The sequence below is a fragment of the Chiloscyllium plagiosum genome, unplaced genomic scaffold (genome assembly GCF_037043375.1).
Source record: "Chiloscyllium plagiosum isolate Xiang-an unplaced genomic scaffold, Cpla_swu_hap1 HiC_scaffold_10, whole genome shotgun sequence".
Taxonomy (NCBI): Eukaryota; Metazoa; Chordata; class Chondrichthyes; order Orectolobiformes; family Hemiscylliidae; genus Chiloscyllium; species Chiloscyllium plagiosum.
The window spans coordinates 117,398,108-117,418,041 of NW_028270148.1; the positions used below are offsets into that span (position 1 = coordinate 117,398,108).

Below are 19,934 nucleotides of genomic sequence, written 5' to 3' on the forward strand. Positions count from 1 at the left end.
AGACAATTCTCCAGTCCAGGCAGCTTCCTTGTAAACCTTCTTTGCACCCTCTCCAACGCCTCAGTATCTTTCCTATAATAGGGCGACCAGAACTGGACTCAATATTCCAAGTGTGGTTTCACCAGGGACTTGTAGAGCTGTAGCAAAACCTCACAGCTCTTTAAACTCGATCCCCACTGTTCATGAAAGCCAAAACGCCATTGCTTTCTTAACAACCCTATCCACTTGGGTGGCAACTTTGAGGGATCTATGTACTTGCCACACCCAGATCCCTCCGATCCTCCACACTGCCAACAATCTGTCTTTAATCCTATATTCAGCATTTGAGTTTGACCTTCCAAAATGCATCACTTCACATTTATACGCACCTATGCTCTTCACGCTCTTTCTCTCACTCACACACACACACACACACACGCAACCCCACTCCCTCCATGCTCTCTCTCACGCATCCCTCCGCACTCCCTCTCACACACCTCCCTTCCTGCCACTCACTCCCCCCGTGTACACCTGAACCCTCAACCCTCTCCCTCAGAAACACCCTTGCACTCTGCCGTCCGCCCAATCCAGCCCCAAAACCTCTTCAAACAAAGATCCACATGCCTCCGCACCACCCACTGAAACTAAACAACATAACTAGCCTTGTCCGAACCCACTGCTTCCACCTCAAATCTTCCTCTTTTTGTGTCTCTGACCCCTTACCCTCAATCCCGTTTTCTCACTGCCCCTCTTTTTAGCCCCGTCACTATTCAATCACTGTCCAGGCAGGCTACTTTTCAGGTTGAGGTGAAATACTGAATTTGTTTATTGCCCGGTTCTAGAGACATTCAGCACAGAAACAGACCTACTGTGAATTTTGTTTAAAAGAATACAAAAGGGAAACCAGTGAGTGTTTATGATCAAACATTAATGTTCAATCAATATTTTGAGTGGTAATGGTGGTAATAATTGTAATATAATGACTGAGGTAGAAATCTACTCAACATTCTCAGCTAACGGGCATTACATTCTGGTAGTATGAAGTTTTGCCCAATGCTAGGAACTGTTTGGATTTATCCATGTAGAGATGATACCTCTTGTTGAGTTGGTTCTTCCTGTTGGCAGATGACAGATTGGAGGCCTGTGACCAGTGGAGTGCCACAAGGATTGGTGTTGGGTCCACTACTTTTCATCATTCATTTAAATAATTTGGATGCGAGCATGAGAAGTAACAGTTAGTAAGTTTACAGATGACACCAAAATTGGAGGTATAGTGGATAGTGAAGAGGGTTACCTCAGATTACAACAGGATCTTGATCAGATGGGCCAATGGGCTGAGAAGTAGCAGATGGTATTTAATTTAGATAAATGCGAGGTGCTGCATTTTAGGAAAGCAAATCTTAGCAGGACTTATATACTTAATGGTAAGGTCCTAGGGAGTGTTGCTGGACAAAGAGACCTTGGAGTGCAGGTTCATAGCTCCTTGAAAGTGGAGTCGCAGGTAGACAGGATAGTGAAGAAGGCATTTGGTATGCTTTCCTTTATTGGTCAGAGTATTGAGTACAGGAGTTGGGAGTAATGTTGCGGCTGTACAGGACATTGGTGAGGCCACTTTTGGAATATTGCGTGCAATTCTGGTCTCCTTTCTATCGGAAAGATGTTGTGAAATCTGAAAGGGTTCAGAAAAGATTTACAAGGATGTTGCCAGGGTTGGAGGATTTGAGCTACGGGGAGAGGCTGAACAGGCTGGGGCTGTATTCCCTTTAGCGTTGGAGGCTTAGGAGTGACCTTATAGAGGTTTATAAAATCATGAGGGGAATGGATAGGATAAATAGACAAAGTCTTTTCCCTGGGGTGGTGGGGGGGGGGGGGGGGGGGAGGAGGGAGAGGAGAGGAGAGGGTCCAGAACTAGAGGGCATAGGTTTAGGGTGAGTGGGGAAAGATATAAAAGAGACCTAAGGGGCAACTTTTCCACGCAGAGGGTGGTGCATGTGTGGAATGGGCTGCCAGAGGAAGTGGTGGAAAATGATATGATGGCAACATTTAAAAGGCATCTGGATGGATATATGAATAGGAAGGGTTTGGAGGGATATGGGCCGGGTGCTGGCATGTGGGACCAGATTGGGTTTGGATATTTGGTCGGCATGGACTGAAGGGTCTGTTTCCATGCTATATATCTCTGACTCTACGGCAAATACTGATGGCTGTATTTGTGAATGAATATAAATACAGAGTGCAGGAGAGGGTTAATCAATCATTCGAGGTGAATAGCAAAAGCAACTTTTACGCAAAGCAAAGTGTTCCCAAATGTTGAAACCATCCTTTTTAAAAATAATCACTTGTGATACATGGGCATCGCTGGCTGAGGTAGCATTTATTGCCTTTCTCCAGTGCCCTTGAGAAGGTGGTGGTGAACTGCCTTGCTAAACAACTATGGTCGATGTTCTGTCAGTAGACCAACATTGCTATTGGGAAGGAGTTCCAGCATTTTGATCCAATGACAGTTTGGGAATGGTGACTTATTTCCAAGTCAGAATGGTTAGTGGCTTAGAAGGAAACTTGCAGGTGGTGGTGTTTCAATGTAGCTTTTGCCCTTCTTCTCGGTGGAAGTGGTTATGCATTTGGAAGGTGCTGCCTCAAGATCTTTGGAGAATTTCTGCAATGCATCTTCGAGAGAGTACACACTGCTGCTACTGAGTGTCAGCACCAGAGGGAATGCATGTTTGTAGATGCGCTAATGAAGTGGGTTATTTTGTTCTGGATGGTGTCAAGTTTCTTGAATGCTGGAGCTGCAATACCCATCTAGGCAAGTGGGGAGTATTCCATCACACTCCTCACTTGTGCCTAGTAAATGGTTTTGGGATATCAGGAGTTGAGTTGATTGCCACAGTACTCCTAGCCTCTGACTTGGTTTTGTAACCACTATTTGTATAGCGAGTCCAATTGAGTTTCTGATCAGTGGTAACTCCCACGACAGTGGGGGGCAGATGGTATTTGTATGCACAAATGTTACTTGCCACTTGTTAGTCCAAACCTGGATGTTGTACAGATCTCGTAGCATTTGAACATGGATTGCTTCAGTATCTGAGGAGTCACAAATGGTACTGAACGTCCCCAGTTCTGAACTTTATGATGGAAGGAAGATCATTGATGAAGCAGCTAGAGATGGTTGGGTCTAGGACAGTACCCTGAGGAACTCCTGCAAAGATGTCCTGGAGCTGAGATGACTGACATCCATCAACCACAGCCACCTTCCTATATGCCAAGGATGACTCTAACCAGCGGAGGGTTTGCCTCCTAATACCGATTGATTCTAGTTTTGTTGGGACTCCTTGATGTCGCACTCATGATAGTAGCCTTGATGTAAAGGACTGTCACTCTCAACTCACCTTTGGAATTCAACTCTTTTGTCCATATTTGAATCAGGCTGTAGTGAGATCAGGAGCTGAATAGCCCATGCAGAACCCAAATGGTGTCTCCAAGCAGGTTATTGCTGAGCAGGTGCTGGTTGGTAGTGCTATTAGCGATGCTTTCCATCACTTTCCTGGTGATTGATATTAGACTGGCGCAGTAATTGACCAGTTTGGATTTGACAAATTTTTCACCTTTGTTATATGCCAGTGTTTTATGCCAGAACAAATCTTCTCAAAACTCGCTAAGTGTTTTAACTGTACAGAAACAGCTTGGCTCAGGAGTGGCAAGTTCTGGAGCACAAGTCTTCAGTATGATTGCTGGAATGATTTCAGGACTCCGTGCTTCCAACCATTTCTTATATCAAATAGAGTGAATGGAATTGGCTGAAGACTGGTATCTGTGATGCTGGGGACCACTGGGGAAGGCTGAGATTGATCATCCAATCGACACTTCTGGGTGAGGATTGTTGTGAATGCTTCAGCCTTTTTCACTAATGTGCTGGGCTCTTCCCTCACTGAGGGTGGGGATATTTGAAGAGCAGCCTCATCCTGAGAGTTGTTTAATATATCCACGACCATTCCCACTGGATGTGGCAGGACTGCAGAGTTTAGCTCTGATCTGTTGGGTGTGGAATCACTTACTTCTGTCTATCAAAGAATAAAGAAAATTTATAGCCCAGGAACAGGCCCTGCAGCCCTCCAAGCCTGAGCCGAACCAAATGTACTGTCTAAACCTGTCGGTCAATTCCTAAGCATCTGTATCCCTCTGCTCCCCACCTACTCATGCATCTGTCCAGACGCACCTTAAATGACTGTACCGTGCCTGCCTCTACTACCTCTGCTGGCAACGTGTTCCAGACACCCACCACCCTCTGTGTGAAGTATTTGCTGTGTGTATTCCCCCTTAAACATTTCACCTCTCACCTTGAAAATGTGACCTCTTGTTATTGAATCCTTCACCCTGGGAAAAAGCTTGTCTCTATCCTGTCTATACCCTTTATGATTTTGTAGACCTCAATCAGGTCCCCCCCCCATAATCTCCTTTTTTCCAATGAAAACAAACCTAACCTACTCAACCTCTCTTCATAGCTAGCATCTTCCATACTAGGCAACATCCTCATAAACCTTCTCTGCACCCTCTCCAAATCGTCCACATCCTTTTGGTAATGTGGCGACCAGAACTGTACTCACTTGCTGCTTATGCTGTTTAGTAGAAAGCGAGGACTGCAGATTCTGGAGATCAGAGTTGAGAGCTGGAAAAGCACAGCAGTCAGGCACATCCAAGGAGCAGGAGAATCGGCGATTCCTGATTCCTGATGAAGGGCTTATGCCCGAAACGTTGATTCTCCTGCTCCTCAGATGTTGCCTGACCTGCTGTGCTTTTCCAGCACCACTCTTGCGACTGCTTATGCTGTTGGCCATGCAAGTAGTCCTGTTTGGTAGCTTCATCAAGTTGACACTTCATTTTCAAATATGCCTGGTGCCGCTCCTGGCATACCCTCCCACAGTCTCCATTAACCTACTGGTCCCCTGGCTTGATGGTAACAATTGAGTAGAGGATATACTGGGCTATGAGGTTTCACAATGTGTTGGAGTACAATTCTGCTGCTGTTGATGGCCCACAGCACCTCCTGGATGTCCAATCTGAGTTATGTCTGTTCAAATTCTGTCCCATTTAGCATGATAATAGTGCCACATAACACGTTGGAAGCTATTCTCAGTGTGAAGGCAGGACTTCATCTCCACAAGGACTGTGTGGTGGTCAAACTTGTCTCTCGATAACTCAAACAAAGATTTTAGTCTGCCTTTTCTATGGCCTATTGCCTCAATAACCAGAATTGCTACACAGCTAGTTTCTTCAACTCCATTTTAATGTTTTATAATTTAAGGTGTAACTATTTTTAACTTTCATTTAGTTTATGGTGGATTCTGACCTAAGTTTTCTTGCTGGTATTAGTGCATTGAATTTTGTAATGCTGGTTAAAAAAAATTGATTGAGATTATGGTTTGTTGTAATGTAGTCTTCTATGGTGTAACTCTCATAATCAGGTTTATACATGTCACTGTTTTCATTGTTTCTGCTCGTCTGTCACAATGCTAAATTTGTGCAAACTTTAAAATGCTACAGCCATTGAAATGTCCCGTTCCAGAAGGAAGATTATTTTTGTCTTTAGTCCCTTCACTTAAAGTGATTGGTGTGGATATTGAAGCCTGTCTAATTCTCATGCAAGTGATTTATTTTATGCTGTCTTAAATGGAACAGCATTATGGATCGAATAACCTCCTGGGAATCCATTTCAAATGAATGTTGTTTTAAGCTAAAAATGTAAATGATTGATTGTTTCTTGATTTAAGTGATTGCTAAAATCTACACACGGACTAATTGATGTCCTTAACTCATCAGAAACTTTACAATTAAAGTGATTGCAAAGAACCTATTAAAAATACCCTGTGTTGCAACAGGAAAATAGAAGCTCTACAATTTTTGAACAAAAACAGTAGGTGTGTAAGTATTGAGTAGTGCAGACTTGGAGTGATCTTTGCAGTTTGTATGTCTCATTTCAGCTTGTATAAAATCAGGGAGGTAGATTTCTTTCAATGAAATATGTGAAAATTGTGCCATTCTGTTAACCATGTGTTCTCTAACACCAAAATATGTGGATATGTAATATAAATTAATTTTTCCTGTATTATTTCAGGTAAATTCCACAAAAAGCATTTCAAACTTTTAGCTAGTTTCAGTTGAGATCTTTTGGTTTTGTTTCCATCCTGAAACAGTTATGTTTTCCATGTTGTCAATCGTTGTTTAGCAACTTTACTCTCATATTTTGTCTTTTATAAAATTTGTTCATGGGATTAAGGTCTTGCTGGCAGGTGCAGCACTTATTTTCCATCCTTAATTGCTCAGAGAACAATTAAGAATCGACTACATTAATGTGGGTCGGGAGTCACATATAGCCAGACCAGGTATCAATGGAAGAATTCCCTCCCTAAAGAATGTTTGTGAATCAGTTTCTTTTATATCAGCTGACAATGGTGGAATAGTTGCTTTTTTTTAACCATTCGAAATTTTTATTGAATTCAGATTTCATCATCTGCCTTGGTGGAATTCAAACCTATGATCCTTAACACTTGCCTGGGATTTGAGATTACTGGTCCAGTGATGTTACCACCATGACGCTACCACCTCGTGTGTCAAGGAATGTAATATGTTTACAATTCGGAAAGTTTTACAAGAGAATGGAGAGTTGGACAGAACTCTGCAGACGGAGGCTGTCTTTTCATCCTAGTTTCGGGGAGGGATTTCTGAAGTTGTGTCTGAGCTTCTACGTTGTAAATAATCCCTGTTTTCAATGTACCTGATTTGAGAATAATAATTGTTTTTAGCAAAAAAAACTTCAAAACTGATACTGACCATTTTACTTCTGCCACCATAATCTGACTTGGACACTTTATAGCTGCAAATGTTCCCATTCTTAGTGAAGATGCATAAAACATGGATTAAATATGTCTTCTTGGGCCTTTGCTTCTGTGAGCCCAGAGATCGGAGGTTGTTTGCATCCTATCCAACTAAGGAAAACACTTCAGTAATTTTAAACCTGCCCTGTTGATGTTTATGTTTGCACTTTACAATGGACATTGTTGCATAGTAAATAGGACAAAATGCCCTTATGTTCCACTTCTATCTTCCGATAATTGTCCTTTAGTTATAAAATAATTCTATATTCCATTGAATATAGGCCAGCTCTTGCACAGAGCAATCACTTGCCTCCTCCCCACATTCATGCAGCTCTCTGCCCTAAGCATTTATCAATGCCCTCCCAGACAGTATCACTGAATTGGTATTCATGCCGCACACTCCAAGTCCTAACTAACTGAATGTGTTGAAAAGCTATTTCTTGTGTACCCCCAGTATCTCTGGGCAGTAACCCCAAATGTATGCCCTATGTTTATTAATCTGTAACTATTAAAATAATCTTTTCATGTAAACTCTGTCTGAACCTCTCAAACACCATCTCTTCTCAGCCCACTCTTCTCTGTTGAGAATAGCCCTGCTTCTTATGTCTCTCCACATAACTGCAAACACTTATTTCTGGAACAATTCTCTTAAATCTCCACCATATCCTCTCAAGCTGATACAGTATTAGTTTCCTGAAGTGTGCTCCCCATTAGTGGTAGCAAGATTCAAACTGAGGCTGAGCAAATGTTTTATATATATCCAGCATGATTTCCTGGCTCTTGCTGTCTGCTCCTGTATATAAAGTCTCTAGTTTGTCTGCTTTATTAACTGATTTTTGTTAACTTTTTGTACCCTGTTTTCTTCAATCTTTGAGTCCACACTCTCTCTGTCTGTATATCTTTGTGTGTCTCTCTCTTATATACTCTTCATTTAATCGTGATCAGGTGAAATTTGGAATGCTGCCTTTTGTCAGTACTTTTACAGCACACAAGGAGAGACATTTGCCTTTGTCTAATTGAAGCCTCCTGAATAATAGTTTGAATTACCAGCTATTTTGAGCCTTCAATCCACTGGTGAAATTTTATTCTGCATTTCCCAGAAAGAAGAAATGTGGAATGAATAAATAATCTACTTGCAATCTACACCAATATTTTGGCAAACACAATATTCCTCTGAGAAAAATAGATTTATCCTGGATCTATATTTGAATTATAGTCAAAAAATTGTCAGCTGATAGTTTCCTCAGTGAATCTGGCAGTGAGTAGCCGATTTCAAGTCTAGGATGGTCTAAATTCAATATTCCTATGTAAGGTTTTGGTTAGCTGGGATATGAGCTATGTTACAGTGGGGCTTATTAACTCCATTAAAAAGAAATGAAAATTAGCTGGAATTCCTGCCCCTTTTTGGAATGGTTGAAGTCTGCAGGAAATAGATACTGGGCACGTACACATTACCTGAAGATAGGTTGGCAGTTGACCTTTTGCAGTTCCTTTTTTTAATGTAAAAAAAATGGCCATTTATAGGAGGCAAAGGAAGAGGAAAAGATGTAAAATGATGTAAAAAGGGGGAGAAGGTACCGTATTGACGCTGTATCCTTAATCATGAGCACTGTCATTTCTAGTTCCTCAACTTCCAAAATTATCTTCTTTTTGGTGTCTATCTAACCCAAGCGAACTCTGTTGTATCTTAGAGGTGTGAAATTAGATTTGAATTGCTTGCAATGAATTTGCATCTAACCAAGATTTCTACATTAATAAGTGCAATGCTAATTACACATTCTCATTGAGTGGATGAAAAAGATGCATCAGTTTGTAAAGTATGTTGGTAGATGTAATATTCCAACAATTGATTCTGCTTTCTGTGATTTTTAGGTTAATAGCAGTGATTTGAATTGGAATAGATCCAAGCTATAAGTTTGCTTAATTAAAAATCTTTTGAGATAACACTCCATGTTAGGTTACAGCAGCTGTTTAGTGAGCAAGATCTGCAAGAAGACAATTACATCAAGAATGCATACATCAGACACAGGCCAACTTTTGTACTTGCCATACCTTGTCTAAACTGAAACTCTAAGGGATACTAATGAGCTTTGTTTCCAACTGTTTATTGTCTCTTCCTTTTCCCTACCCTGTGACCTATTACCACAAAATGCAATGCTGATTGTTGTTTTTTTTCCATTAAGATTGCCATTACTTTTCATGTTTTGATCAGGGCGGTCACTAAAGCCTTAATTGTTTAAGCAACATTCTGTTCCAGCTGGAGCAGATGACTTTGAACAGTTAAAAATGTCTGTAGGTTAAAAAAATAAGGTTTTCAAGCCCCGACTAGTCTTATACCTATGTTACATTAAAGTTGAGTGTTTACCAATGGTACCTAACAAATATTAAGTGTGTTATACTAGAGGTGCCAAACTTTAATCAATATGTATAGAAAACGATGGACAATTTGGCAGCCTTGAATTGAATTCTGCCTAATGACGAGTACACGTGTGCGTGTGTGTGTATATGCTGAACTTTAATGTTGGAAGAATGTAGCCTCTTTCCTGACAAAAACATTTTCTTTTTGCTTGGAGCTTTGAAAACATTTCAATGGTGCAGTGTTAAGCACTTGCCTCCTGAGGTTGATCACGTATCCCCTGCCTTTTGTGCATTCTGCACAGTTACATTGTTGCTATCATATTAAAATCAACTTAAACTTATTTGTGTCACAGTAGTAGTGATTTGTAGTACAGTAGGTGATTTGTTTTTGATCTGGGATTAGGTCAGAATTATTATCCTTTTGAGTAATGAAACAGGATGTATACAATATATCTTTGTTCTGTTTTAAAAAATCATGTTTTTTGATTGGATTATGATTATTTCCGGCTTATCAAACTTTTCATTGTATGGGTGGTTTCTTTGTCGTAACCATGTGGTTGTATATGCGCAAGTCTTACATTTTTAAGTAAGCTCAGACAACAAACCTACTGCACAGATGTGATTTTGGTGTGGAATTTTACAATGTGTGTACCACCTAATGATCTGGTTTGATGTTGATTTGTACTATGTAACATCACATTAAAACAGCTTGTCAGACTTTTTTACTATTCAGTTTGAATAATATGCAAAAATATTCATTTTCATCTTTAACCATATAATAGTTCACATTTTTGAAAGGAGCATTTCATTCACCGAATTATTTGGAGCAAGATTAACTGTGTTAATGTTTGCTAGTGATTAAAATTATGGTGAATTCAGCTTTCACCTTGGAAGGCATACTCATTGAGAAAAGAAAAAGGTTAGATAGGTTTTTTAAAAAGCACCTAGGCTACCTATTACAAATTAACTTGGAAATGTACCTTGTGTGTAGATTATGATTGCTGCCGTTAACTCTACAAAACAGAAATTATAACACAATTTATAAGCACTTCCCAGTTTGCTTAATAAATGGCAAAAACGATTTAAATTTATCCGTTTCCTCCCTCACTCCCATCAGAAGTGTTGACCTGTCGCTTAACAATCTTTCATCGCTTACTTCCTAGTACCACATCTGAGTTCCCAGTTTTCATGTCATTGTAGGCTTTGTGGGTTAGCAATGTCAATCATATGTACATTGTCAACAGATTAGGAGCAGGAATAGCTTTTTTCATTCTACTGTATATATGCACACGCGCGCGCGCACACACACACACACACGCACGTTGAATGTTGAGTTCAGTCACAGTGCTCCTGCTACATCCTGGACTAACAATTAATTCAGAATAAAGGTCAAGATTTCCTTTTTTTTTGGTTGAAGTATACTGAGTAGTCTGTGCATCAAGAGTATTCCTGTTCCAAACCCGGGATTGAACCTGTATAACTGAGGGCTTCAGCATGAAATGTTGATTTTCCTGCTCCTCGGATGCTGCTTGACCTGCTGTGCTTTTCCAGCAACACACACTCAACATTAACTAAAATTAATATCTGTTTTGGTTGTGGTTTGATATTTAACTTTTGTATACAGATGAGCACACTGGGCCATAATCTCTACACAAAACAAAACACAGAATTATTCTGAATCATTTGTCTTTTGCCTTTGCACTTAGTCTTTTGCCTTTGCACTTAGTGTCAGCTTATTCATACTTTGATCTACCAGGGAGGATGTTCAATTCTAAATGCTGCAAAGTGGAGAGCAACTGAAGATGTTTAATACTGTGCCAAATATTTCACATTGAGATATCCTCTTCAGTTCTCCAGTTATCAGTTGAATACTTTTTTGTTAGGTTGCTGTGAATTAGCTTAAGTCTGTCAGGCGGAGTGTCCCGTATTGTTTGGAATAACCAACAGTTGCTGTTTTCACCTGGCAATATTCTGAGACCCAATGTAGATTCTTGACATTTTATGAAATCAAAGCTAAATTCAAAGTACTCATCCTGAGGTTTTTCATAATCTGATAATTTAAAACAGATTTATTTAAATTTAAGTAGCTTTTCAAATAACATGGCAGGTACATGACATTACAATCTGTATTTTCATGCCCTCAAATAAACTCCCTTTTCTTGCTATTTGTACTGCTGCTTAGACTTCTATTGTCAGTAAATAGTCATTTCGCTTTTCCTTTTTGACAGGGAATTTAAAGAAGGTGGCTCCATTAATTCATGGTCTGTGCATTATTATAATGGATGCAGGCTTATGCTTCAATTAACCTGCATTGTCAATTTAACATCTGTGCATATAATTGTGGGTCATTATAATCCATAGCCACCAAACACATTCAAAGTATAATTTAAACCAGCTGTCGCAGGACCTCAGACCTGCAACCACCTTTCTTATTTCTTTGTGTATCTTGCTGTTGGCATACCACATTCCCTTCCCCACACACTGATCCCGGGTGTGTACCAGACACCCTATTTTGCTGACAGCTCTGTGATCCTTCTTTCTAAGGTAATGGATTTGGGGGTTAAAAATAGAAAATCCTGGAAAAACCTTTTTCCCTTTCATTCGAATAGCACTTTTCATTTTTATTTCTTATCTCCAGCATTTGCAGTATATTGACTATATTTTAATGGATTTTAAAGACAATATTCTGTCTTAGCGTTTTTTTTAAAGTTGGTATGTACATCAACTAGTTTTGATTTATTCTTTGCCCTTTCACCGCTTAACCTCTTTGAAATTAATCTGTTTAAGGGATCAAAGGGTATAGGGAGAAAGTGGGAACAGCATATTGAGTTGGATGATCAGCATGATCATGTTGAAAAGCAGAGAGACATAAGGAGCTGAATGAGCACGCTTGCTCCTATTTTTCTTTATTTCTATAATCCAGGTACTCTGAAATTTAGCATATGTTACACTAAAGTACAACTTTGCCAATGCTAAACCAGCCCATCAGCTATCCCCAATCTCTAGCGCACATCCTGTATTTGTGTGGCTTTGAACATTAATGTCTGAATAGGTTTAATGGTTATGACTTGCTTGTTTCATTCTCTCTTTGAATTGATTGAATTTCTGCTGCTTCTAATTTGTATTTTTGTATGTGCACTTGGTCATGATTCTTACTAATTCCACTCTCCGTTATTGCTCCTTTATGGCCTTTTAAATAAAAGATGTCTTCTGTATTGTGAGCCATTGAGGTCACCATTATCAGCAGGAAGGCATTCTTGATGTATGTGTTTATTATGTAAGTTACATTTAACTTTGAATGAAATTTCTTTAAGCTCAGTGCTTGATAATGGATCATTCTTCTTTCCCCAGCCATTTTAACAAAGGGCCAATTTCATTTTACTTGCCGTCTGTGTATGTTCCTGGTGCCTTGTTGCTACTCTGTATGATGTACTGTCTTTAAAATATGTTGGACAGTTAGAACAAGTTCTCCCTTCACAGTTGGGATTTGACTTTGGCAGCTACTTTTTAAAAAAAAACTAAATGAAGTTGAGGCTTTTTAAACTATTAAAATGAAAGTTCAAACTTTGTACTTGGTTGTCAAGCCTCTAGTTTGAGGCCTGATCTTAAACTTTAAACTGTTAACATTTGAAAAGAAGTATGCCAGCTCCTGGAGCATTTGAACTGTTGGAAAACTTTGAGTCAGAAGTCACAAACAGGATAGTAAATTCAATCAGCTTGACTTTAAATGTATCCTTGGCTTGTGTCTTGAATATTAGATTTACTGAAACATTTGATTTTTGATCCACAATCCCACTGGCTTGTTCTATGTTTCCCACTGGTACTTAAGGTTAAAAAGCTTCCTTGAATAACAATCTGAAGAATTAGTATCCAACTCATTAGCTTTTTAAGTTATTGTTGCACTACTTGCTGGGATGGATTGGAAAGGTAAGGACAACTTTTCTCAAACTTCGTGAATTTGAACAAGAAGTTGGTCAAATCTAATGAGAAAGCTATCTTCATCCCCAGGGTTCATGAGCTTGAAGCTCTGTTTGTGATATTCAGGTCTTTTAGTGCTTTAAACATATTGTCAACATTTATTTTAAAAAAAACACAAGCTGAACTCTAAGTGAAATAGGATGTGATTTGCAATCGGTAGCAATTGAAAGTCTCAAGTTCTGATGAGACAAAAAGGGAACTAGCCAAGGCAAACTGAGATGAAAGTTGCTGAACAGGATTGTGCATTAACAATTTTCCAATTGTAATTATTTGGGTACAGACTGGACAGTCGTACTGAAAGTTAAGACTCTGCTCAAGTTGTTGATCATAGGATGAAGTCGAGAAGTTAAAATATGATTCAGGAGGTGCCTAAGTTTGGTAATACAAGTAATTATTGAATTGAATACAGTAGAGAAATAAACAAAAATAGACTGTTAAACTTCAGAGGGTGCAGAAAAGATTTACAAGGATGTTGCCAAGGTTGGAGGGTATGTGTTATAGGGAGAGGCTGAAAATTCCCTATAGCATCAGAGGCTGAGGGCTGAACTTCTCGAGGTTTATAAAATCATGAGAGATGTGGATAGGGTGAGTAGCCAAGGTCCATAAGGCTCTGGTCAGACCACATTTGGAGTATTGTGTGCTGTTTTGGGCCCTATATATTAGGAAGAATGTATTGGCCCTGGAGTATGTTCAGAGGAGGTTCATAAGAATGGTCCCGGGAATGAAAAGCTTAACATATGAGAAATGTTTGAGGACTCTGGGTCTGTACTCTATGATGTTTAGAAGAATAAGGGGGGATCTAATTCAAACATACAAAATACTGAATGGCCTGGACAAAGTGGATGTTGGGAAGATGTTTCCATTGGGCGGAGAGACTAGGACCCGAGGACACAGCCTTAGAGTAAAGGGAAGACCTTTTAGAACGGAGGGAGGGAGAAACTTCTCAGCCAGAGAATAGTGAATCTCTGGAATTCATTGGCACAGAAGGCTGTGGAGGCCAGGTCACTGAGTATATTTAAGACAGAGATAGATAGATAGGTTCTTGAGTATCAAGGGGGTCAAGGGTTACAGGGAGAAAGCAGGAGAATGGGGTTGAGAAACTTATTAGCCATGATTGAATGGCAGAGCAGACTCGATGGGCTGAATGGCCTGATTTCGGCTCCTATGTCTTATGGTCTCTTTTATCTACAATTGGGGAGACCAAAACTAGAGGGCATAGGTTTAAGGTGAGAGGGGAAAGATTTAAAAAGGATCTGAGGGGTAACTTGTTCGTGCAGAAGGTTTTGTGTAAATGGAATGAGCTGCCAGAGGAAGTGGTGGAGGCTGGTACAATTACAACATTTAAAAGGCATCAAGGTGAGTATATGAATAGGAAGGGTTTAGAAGGATATGGGCCAAATGCTGGCAAAGTTCAGATTGGGGAGTCTGTTCAGCATGGACGTGTTGGAATGAAGAGTCTGTTTCTGTGCTGTATGACTTTCTATGACTGCACATGTATATGATGACGACTGGCAACTAATTTAAAAAGGAATTGTAAAAGAATAGTTTGAGGCTAAAACCAATTAGAGATGTTTAATTAATATTTTGTCATGGTTTTCAGAGTTTAGAGGAATAATAACTGATTTCTGAAAGGGTACAAAAAACTCTGAAAACCATGACAAAATATTAATTAAACATCTCTAATTGGTTTTAGCCTCAAACTATTCTTTTACAATTCCTTTTTAAATTAGTTGCCAGTCGTCATCATATACATGTGCAGTCATAGAAAGTCATACAGCACAGAAACAGACTCTTCATTCCAACACGTCCATGCTGAACAGACTCCCCAATCTGAACTTTGCCAGCATTTGGCCCATATCCTTCTAAACCCTTCCTATTCATATACTCACCTTGATGCCTTTTAAATGTTGTAATTGTACCAGCCTCCACCACTTCCTCTGGCAGCTCATTCCATTTACACAAAACCTTCTGCACGAACAAGTTACCCCTCAGATCCTTTTTAAATCTTTCCCCTCTCACCTTAAACCTATGCCCTCTAGTTTTGGTCTCCCCAATTGTAGATAAAAGAGACCATAAGACATAGGAGCCGAAATCAGGCCATTCAGCCCATCGAGTCTGCTCTGCCATTCAATCATGGCTAATAAGTTTCTCAACCCCATTCTCCTGCTTTCTCCCTGTAACCCTTGACCCCCTTGATACTCAAGAACCTATCTATCTATCTCTGTCTTAAATATACTCAGTGACCTGGCCTCCACAGGAATTGGTAAAACAAAGTGAAATGGCACCTGACCCTGACTGCATGCATTGCAACCAAAAAAGCTTTATGGTCAAGACACCATAAAGTATTTCACAGCAAATGAAGTGCACTCTTTGTAAACTGGCATACACACAATTAAACATGCGGTATGGTCTTTGAGATTGACATAAATTAGCTGGTAATTTGATGTTTACAGTGGATGAGACATAAATATTGGTCAGTAAATGCCTTCAAATAATGGTGGGGTTTGTTTAAATCCATGTAAGCAGACAGGTTTAACATCAATTAAAAGATGCTGCCACTAACAATGTGGCAGTTTCCAAAGGGAAATCTAGATTATGTATCCTGAAATTCTGCATTGTGGTTTGACCCAGCTTTTTGCTACTCCGAGGCAAGGGTATCATGTCAAGTTGACACTTAGAAGATGATCAGCAGAAGATGAAAGAGGCTAGAATCTGTTTTTAATGATATAAGTAGTTATGAGATCTAATGGCCCACCAGTAATAGCGGTAGAAGCATAATCCATAATATGTTTGTAAGTGAAGTGGAGATGTTTTGAAAATTTGTGAAAGCTAAAACAAGTTGGTTAGCTTTTGGAGGATAGGTTTCTCCGGCTGATAAATTATAGTACGAACCTTTTCTGTCCAAGCAAATGGTAAGATCAAGATCTTGCAGTATATATCTGATAAGACTGGAATCGCGAGAATGAATGTGGAGAACTCCGTTTGCATTGTGCTGGTGCAGGTTACTGTCAATGGTGATTAATGGAAGCAATTTAAGGTGACTAAATTAAGAGTATCGCAAAAATGTATTGTGTAATCATATTAATGCCTTTGTTTGTCAAGTCTGATGCCCTTTTGGTGCCAGAGTGTCTAGTGGCAATATCGCTGCAGTATATAAATCTTGTACTATGCTAGGTATGGACTTGTTTTCTATTCAGTGACACTTAATAAATTTCAATATATTTTTCCAGCCTGGAAGCTGAAATTCCATGTTAACTCTGACTTGTTATAAATTGAATTTGGAGCAATGGCAGTGTTGTCTGTTAAAGCTCCCAGGCTCTTGTGGTAATTGATGATCTCCTGGGACTAGAAGGAAAATAGTTCAATCTCTGAAGCTGAAAAATTATGGCATCACTAATGTGGAAATATGAAAACTATTTCCACAGTTCGTAGACTGCGTACATGTGTTCTAAATTTAACTGGTGCCAAATTCTGAATTATTAAGAAAGAGTTTTATTGAAAATAAGTTTGTAAAAGATCTAGATGATAATTTTTAATAAAACTAATGTGAAGCTTTTCTTTGGATTAGGAAGGGCAAAGGAAGAAACAAACAAGAGCATCTTATAAAGAAACCTCTGATGATGAGAATGAATGGGAGTTTTGAATATTTTAAGTGTTTTGCTAACTGCATATTTAACTAGAGAGCACAACTGCACTCCTTCAACTTTCTTCAGCATGTTCGGTATTTGGAGATGTGCTGAGAGTACATAAGTACAAATGCAATTTAGGTCTGAGAAAGCTTACAATAAATGTGTGGGCATTTTCATGACTTAATTGTTACAATGCACTTGTACAAACGTGCTGCTTTCTGCCCTGGGTTTATATTTTCTATTTACTGACTACATACTATAAGGAAGTTGCACTTCACATGCACATTTCGTTATCCTTCCTGTAACAACAGTGTGTTCCTCAATTTCCAAGACTAGGAAAACAGTGAATAATGGATGATTTCTATGTAGGCAAGATTAAATTTTAATAGGTTGCTTAACCATTTGTGTACAATAATTGTACTAGAAAAGCAACTTGAAATAAAAGTGAATCCAGCATGACTGTTGAGTTAAAAGTTAAATTTTTATCCTATAATTTTTAATCCAAGGGAAATGATTGCTGAAGGCAAAGAAGTCAGATGTTTCACATTTTCCTTTTGCTGTTGTAAAAGGCATGTACAATTCAATTGGGAGCCTTCTTACTGTTGCATAAATATTTTCTCTAATTGATTTTCTTGTGAATTTGCTCTGTGTTTTCCTGCATGTTTATACCAATGATTTATTATAATAGATTCATCATCTTGTGCACTATGTATCTGTGAATGTTTGTTTGTTAAATAGTTACACTGTACAGAATATTATGAACTCTCCATGTGGATTGTAGTAAATTCTGTTCTATTTATTTACAGAAGCTTTGAAAACAAATAATGAAAAATCAGTGTCAAGATTCCAAACTCTGAAGAAAAGTCCAAAGTGTGCTAAACCACCTCGCCCAGCTCATGTTTTCTCCTGATCAAGAAAATCTTTCTTCATCCACCAAAACACCCATTAAATATGGAGAAATCATTGTGTTAGGGTAAGCATTGCATGTGTAATTAAGGGAGAAATAGAAGGAATTACTGATTATTAAACATTTTGTCCCAAAGCACTGATCCCTGCCCTTTTGATATATATTTAAACAATTTGCTATTTATAAAATATGGTTTAAAATATGGTAGTCCTCCTTTAAAACTACTAAACGTCGACCGACCTTTTCATCTCCTAGTGACAACAGTATCTCCTCCTTTGACCTGACAGAGTTTTATTAAAACAATTTCTCTATAAAGCAGAGTACTTTTAAATAATATCAACGAAGGTTGTTGTTAGTTGAGATGATTTAATCTTGATTTTTGAGAAACTCAGCATGTTTACAGATTATTCTTTTTCTAATGTTGTTTTCCTCTTTTACTTATGATTTCAAACTGGATAGGTTTCCCTAAATTCTGAAATACTTCTGTAGAGTCATACAGCATAGAAATAGGCCCTTCGGCCCACCACGTTTATGTCAACCAATGAACACCAAACTACACTAATCCCATTGAACCACACTTGGTCCATAGTCTCAGGCTGAAGGGGGAATCTGATTGTGGGATACAAAATTGAGAGGTATAGACAGAGTATAGATCATTCTCTATGTCTAAGACCAGAGGGTATGTGTTTACGGTGAGGAACAAGTGGTTTAGATTGGGCTCACCTTGGATCTCTTTGCCTGCGATAAATTACTGTCATATTCTGCATATTTCCTGGCTATTAAATCTGAAGAGAAGTGGCATATTAAAAAAAAGTATGAAGCAGTTAGTTTATGAAGTTGCCAAAAAAAAGTCTAATTAAAATGATCACATTGAAGCCTTTAAAAAGTTTCATTTTAAAGTAAACCATCAGCGTACAAAACAGAGAATATGCAGGTGAGTTGAACTTAAAAAGCAATGCAGGCACTTGTCCTTATTATTTACTTTGTCCCTGTCTTGGGGTTAAATTGTTAAACTTGGCACAGTGATGAAGTGAATAAGATTAATAGATGGCAATTCTTTGGCAGCCTTCCTTTGTATAGAGGTCTTTGATTTTGTACCTGGGATGTCATCCATCAAATGAATGTGGCTAATCGTTGGTTTAGCGAGTTTATGTCGATGGACTCGGCACACTTCAGGATCTCTTGAGTTATTGACCTTGTCCTGCTAAGAGATGCTGATAGCATATTTGATGCCTTCACTGTCTCAGATGAATGTCAACATCTCTTAATCAGGACAAGGTCAACAACTTGAGATCCTGAAGTGTACTAATTCCAACAACATAAACTCACTGTTAACTCAACGCAGTGAACGTGAAAACTGTTCATCTTCTCTTTTGCCGAGGACATTTATCAACTCTCAGCACGGTAGAGGAGTGTTGGATTGCTAGACTTTTGTGTTCTCAATCAGGTGGCTGTTGTTCCACAACTTCGACATCTCCCACATTGCAAAAATTGTACTGTTTTGATTTTAGCATTGAGTGGCATTGCTGGTGATTTTGGAGCTGAGATGTGTGAAGTTCTCAATAATCTCCAGCACCACATCAGCAATGCTGATAGAAATATCCTGGATCATTTGTCTTCCTGATGCTGATGGGTCAAACCAAACTCTTCCAGGAGTGGTAGAGTTGGTCCATTTGCTGTTTCAGGTGTTCTTCTGTATCAACTATTCATACTGCATCATCAGTGCCAAGCCGGTCTTTAAGAACAAGGCATCCTTTGATTTAGATCTCAAATGAGCATGGCTGAACAACCTTCAGTCAGTTCTGGTACAGAGGAACCTCAATTATCCAAAGGACATGGGCGGGGAGTATTTTGTTCAGTTAATCAAATTCCGGATAATCGAATGCTGGAAAACATAGGTTTAGCCAAGCATTGGGACCTTGCGATCTTGCCAGGTAATCCAATATTCAGATAATCGGGGTTCCTCTGTGTACAGGTAGGTACCCTCTATAAAATGACCTGAAGATCGGTGACAGCAGCAAAGAGAAGAATGTGGAAGAAAGTGAGGACTGCAGACGCTGGAGATGAGAGTCGAGAGTGTGGTGCTGGAAAAGCACAGCTGGTCAGGCAGCATCCGAGGAGGAAGAGAATTGAGGTTTCAAGCATAAACTCTTCATCAGGAGAAGAATATGTCAGAGTGTCAGTGCTGGAACACAACCCTGTTAGACTGTA

General features: G+C 39.1%; 1 protein-coding gene across 3 annotated transcripts in view; it reads left to right on the top strand.

Annotated features, from left to right (window-relative positions):
- Positions 1-19,934, top strand: part of peli1b (pellino E3 ubiquitin protein ligase 1b) — a 48,334-nt gene that overhangs the window by 16,044 nt on the left and 12,356 nt on the right. For 2 of the 3 annotated variants that reach the window (XM_043696709.2, XM_087991707.1), the window contains exon 2: positions 17,623-17,789. In XM_043696709.2, coding sequence (XP_043552644.1) covers positions 17,713-17,789 — 77 coding nt within the window. In that variant the 5' untranslated portion in view covers positions 17,623-17,712. Of the gene's footprint in view, positions 1-6,477; positions 6,726-17,622; positions 17,790-19,934 lie in introns of all 3 variants that reach the window. The other variant, XM_087991705.1, reaches the window with a different exon arrangement.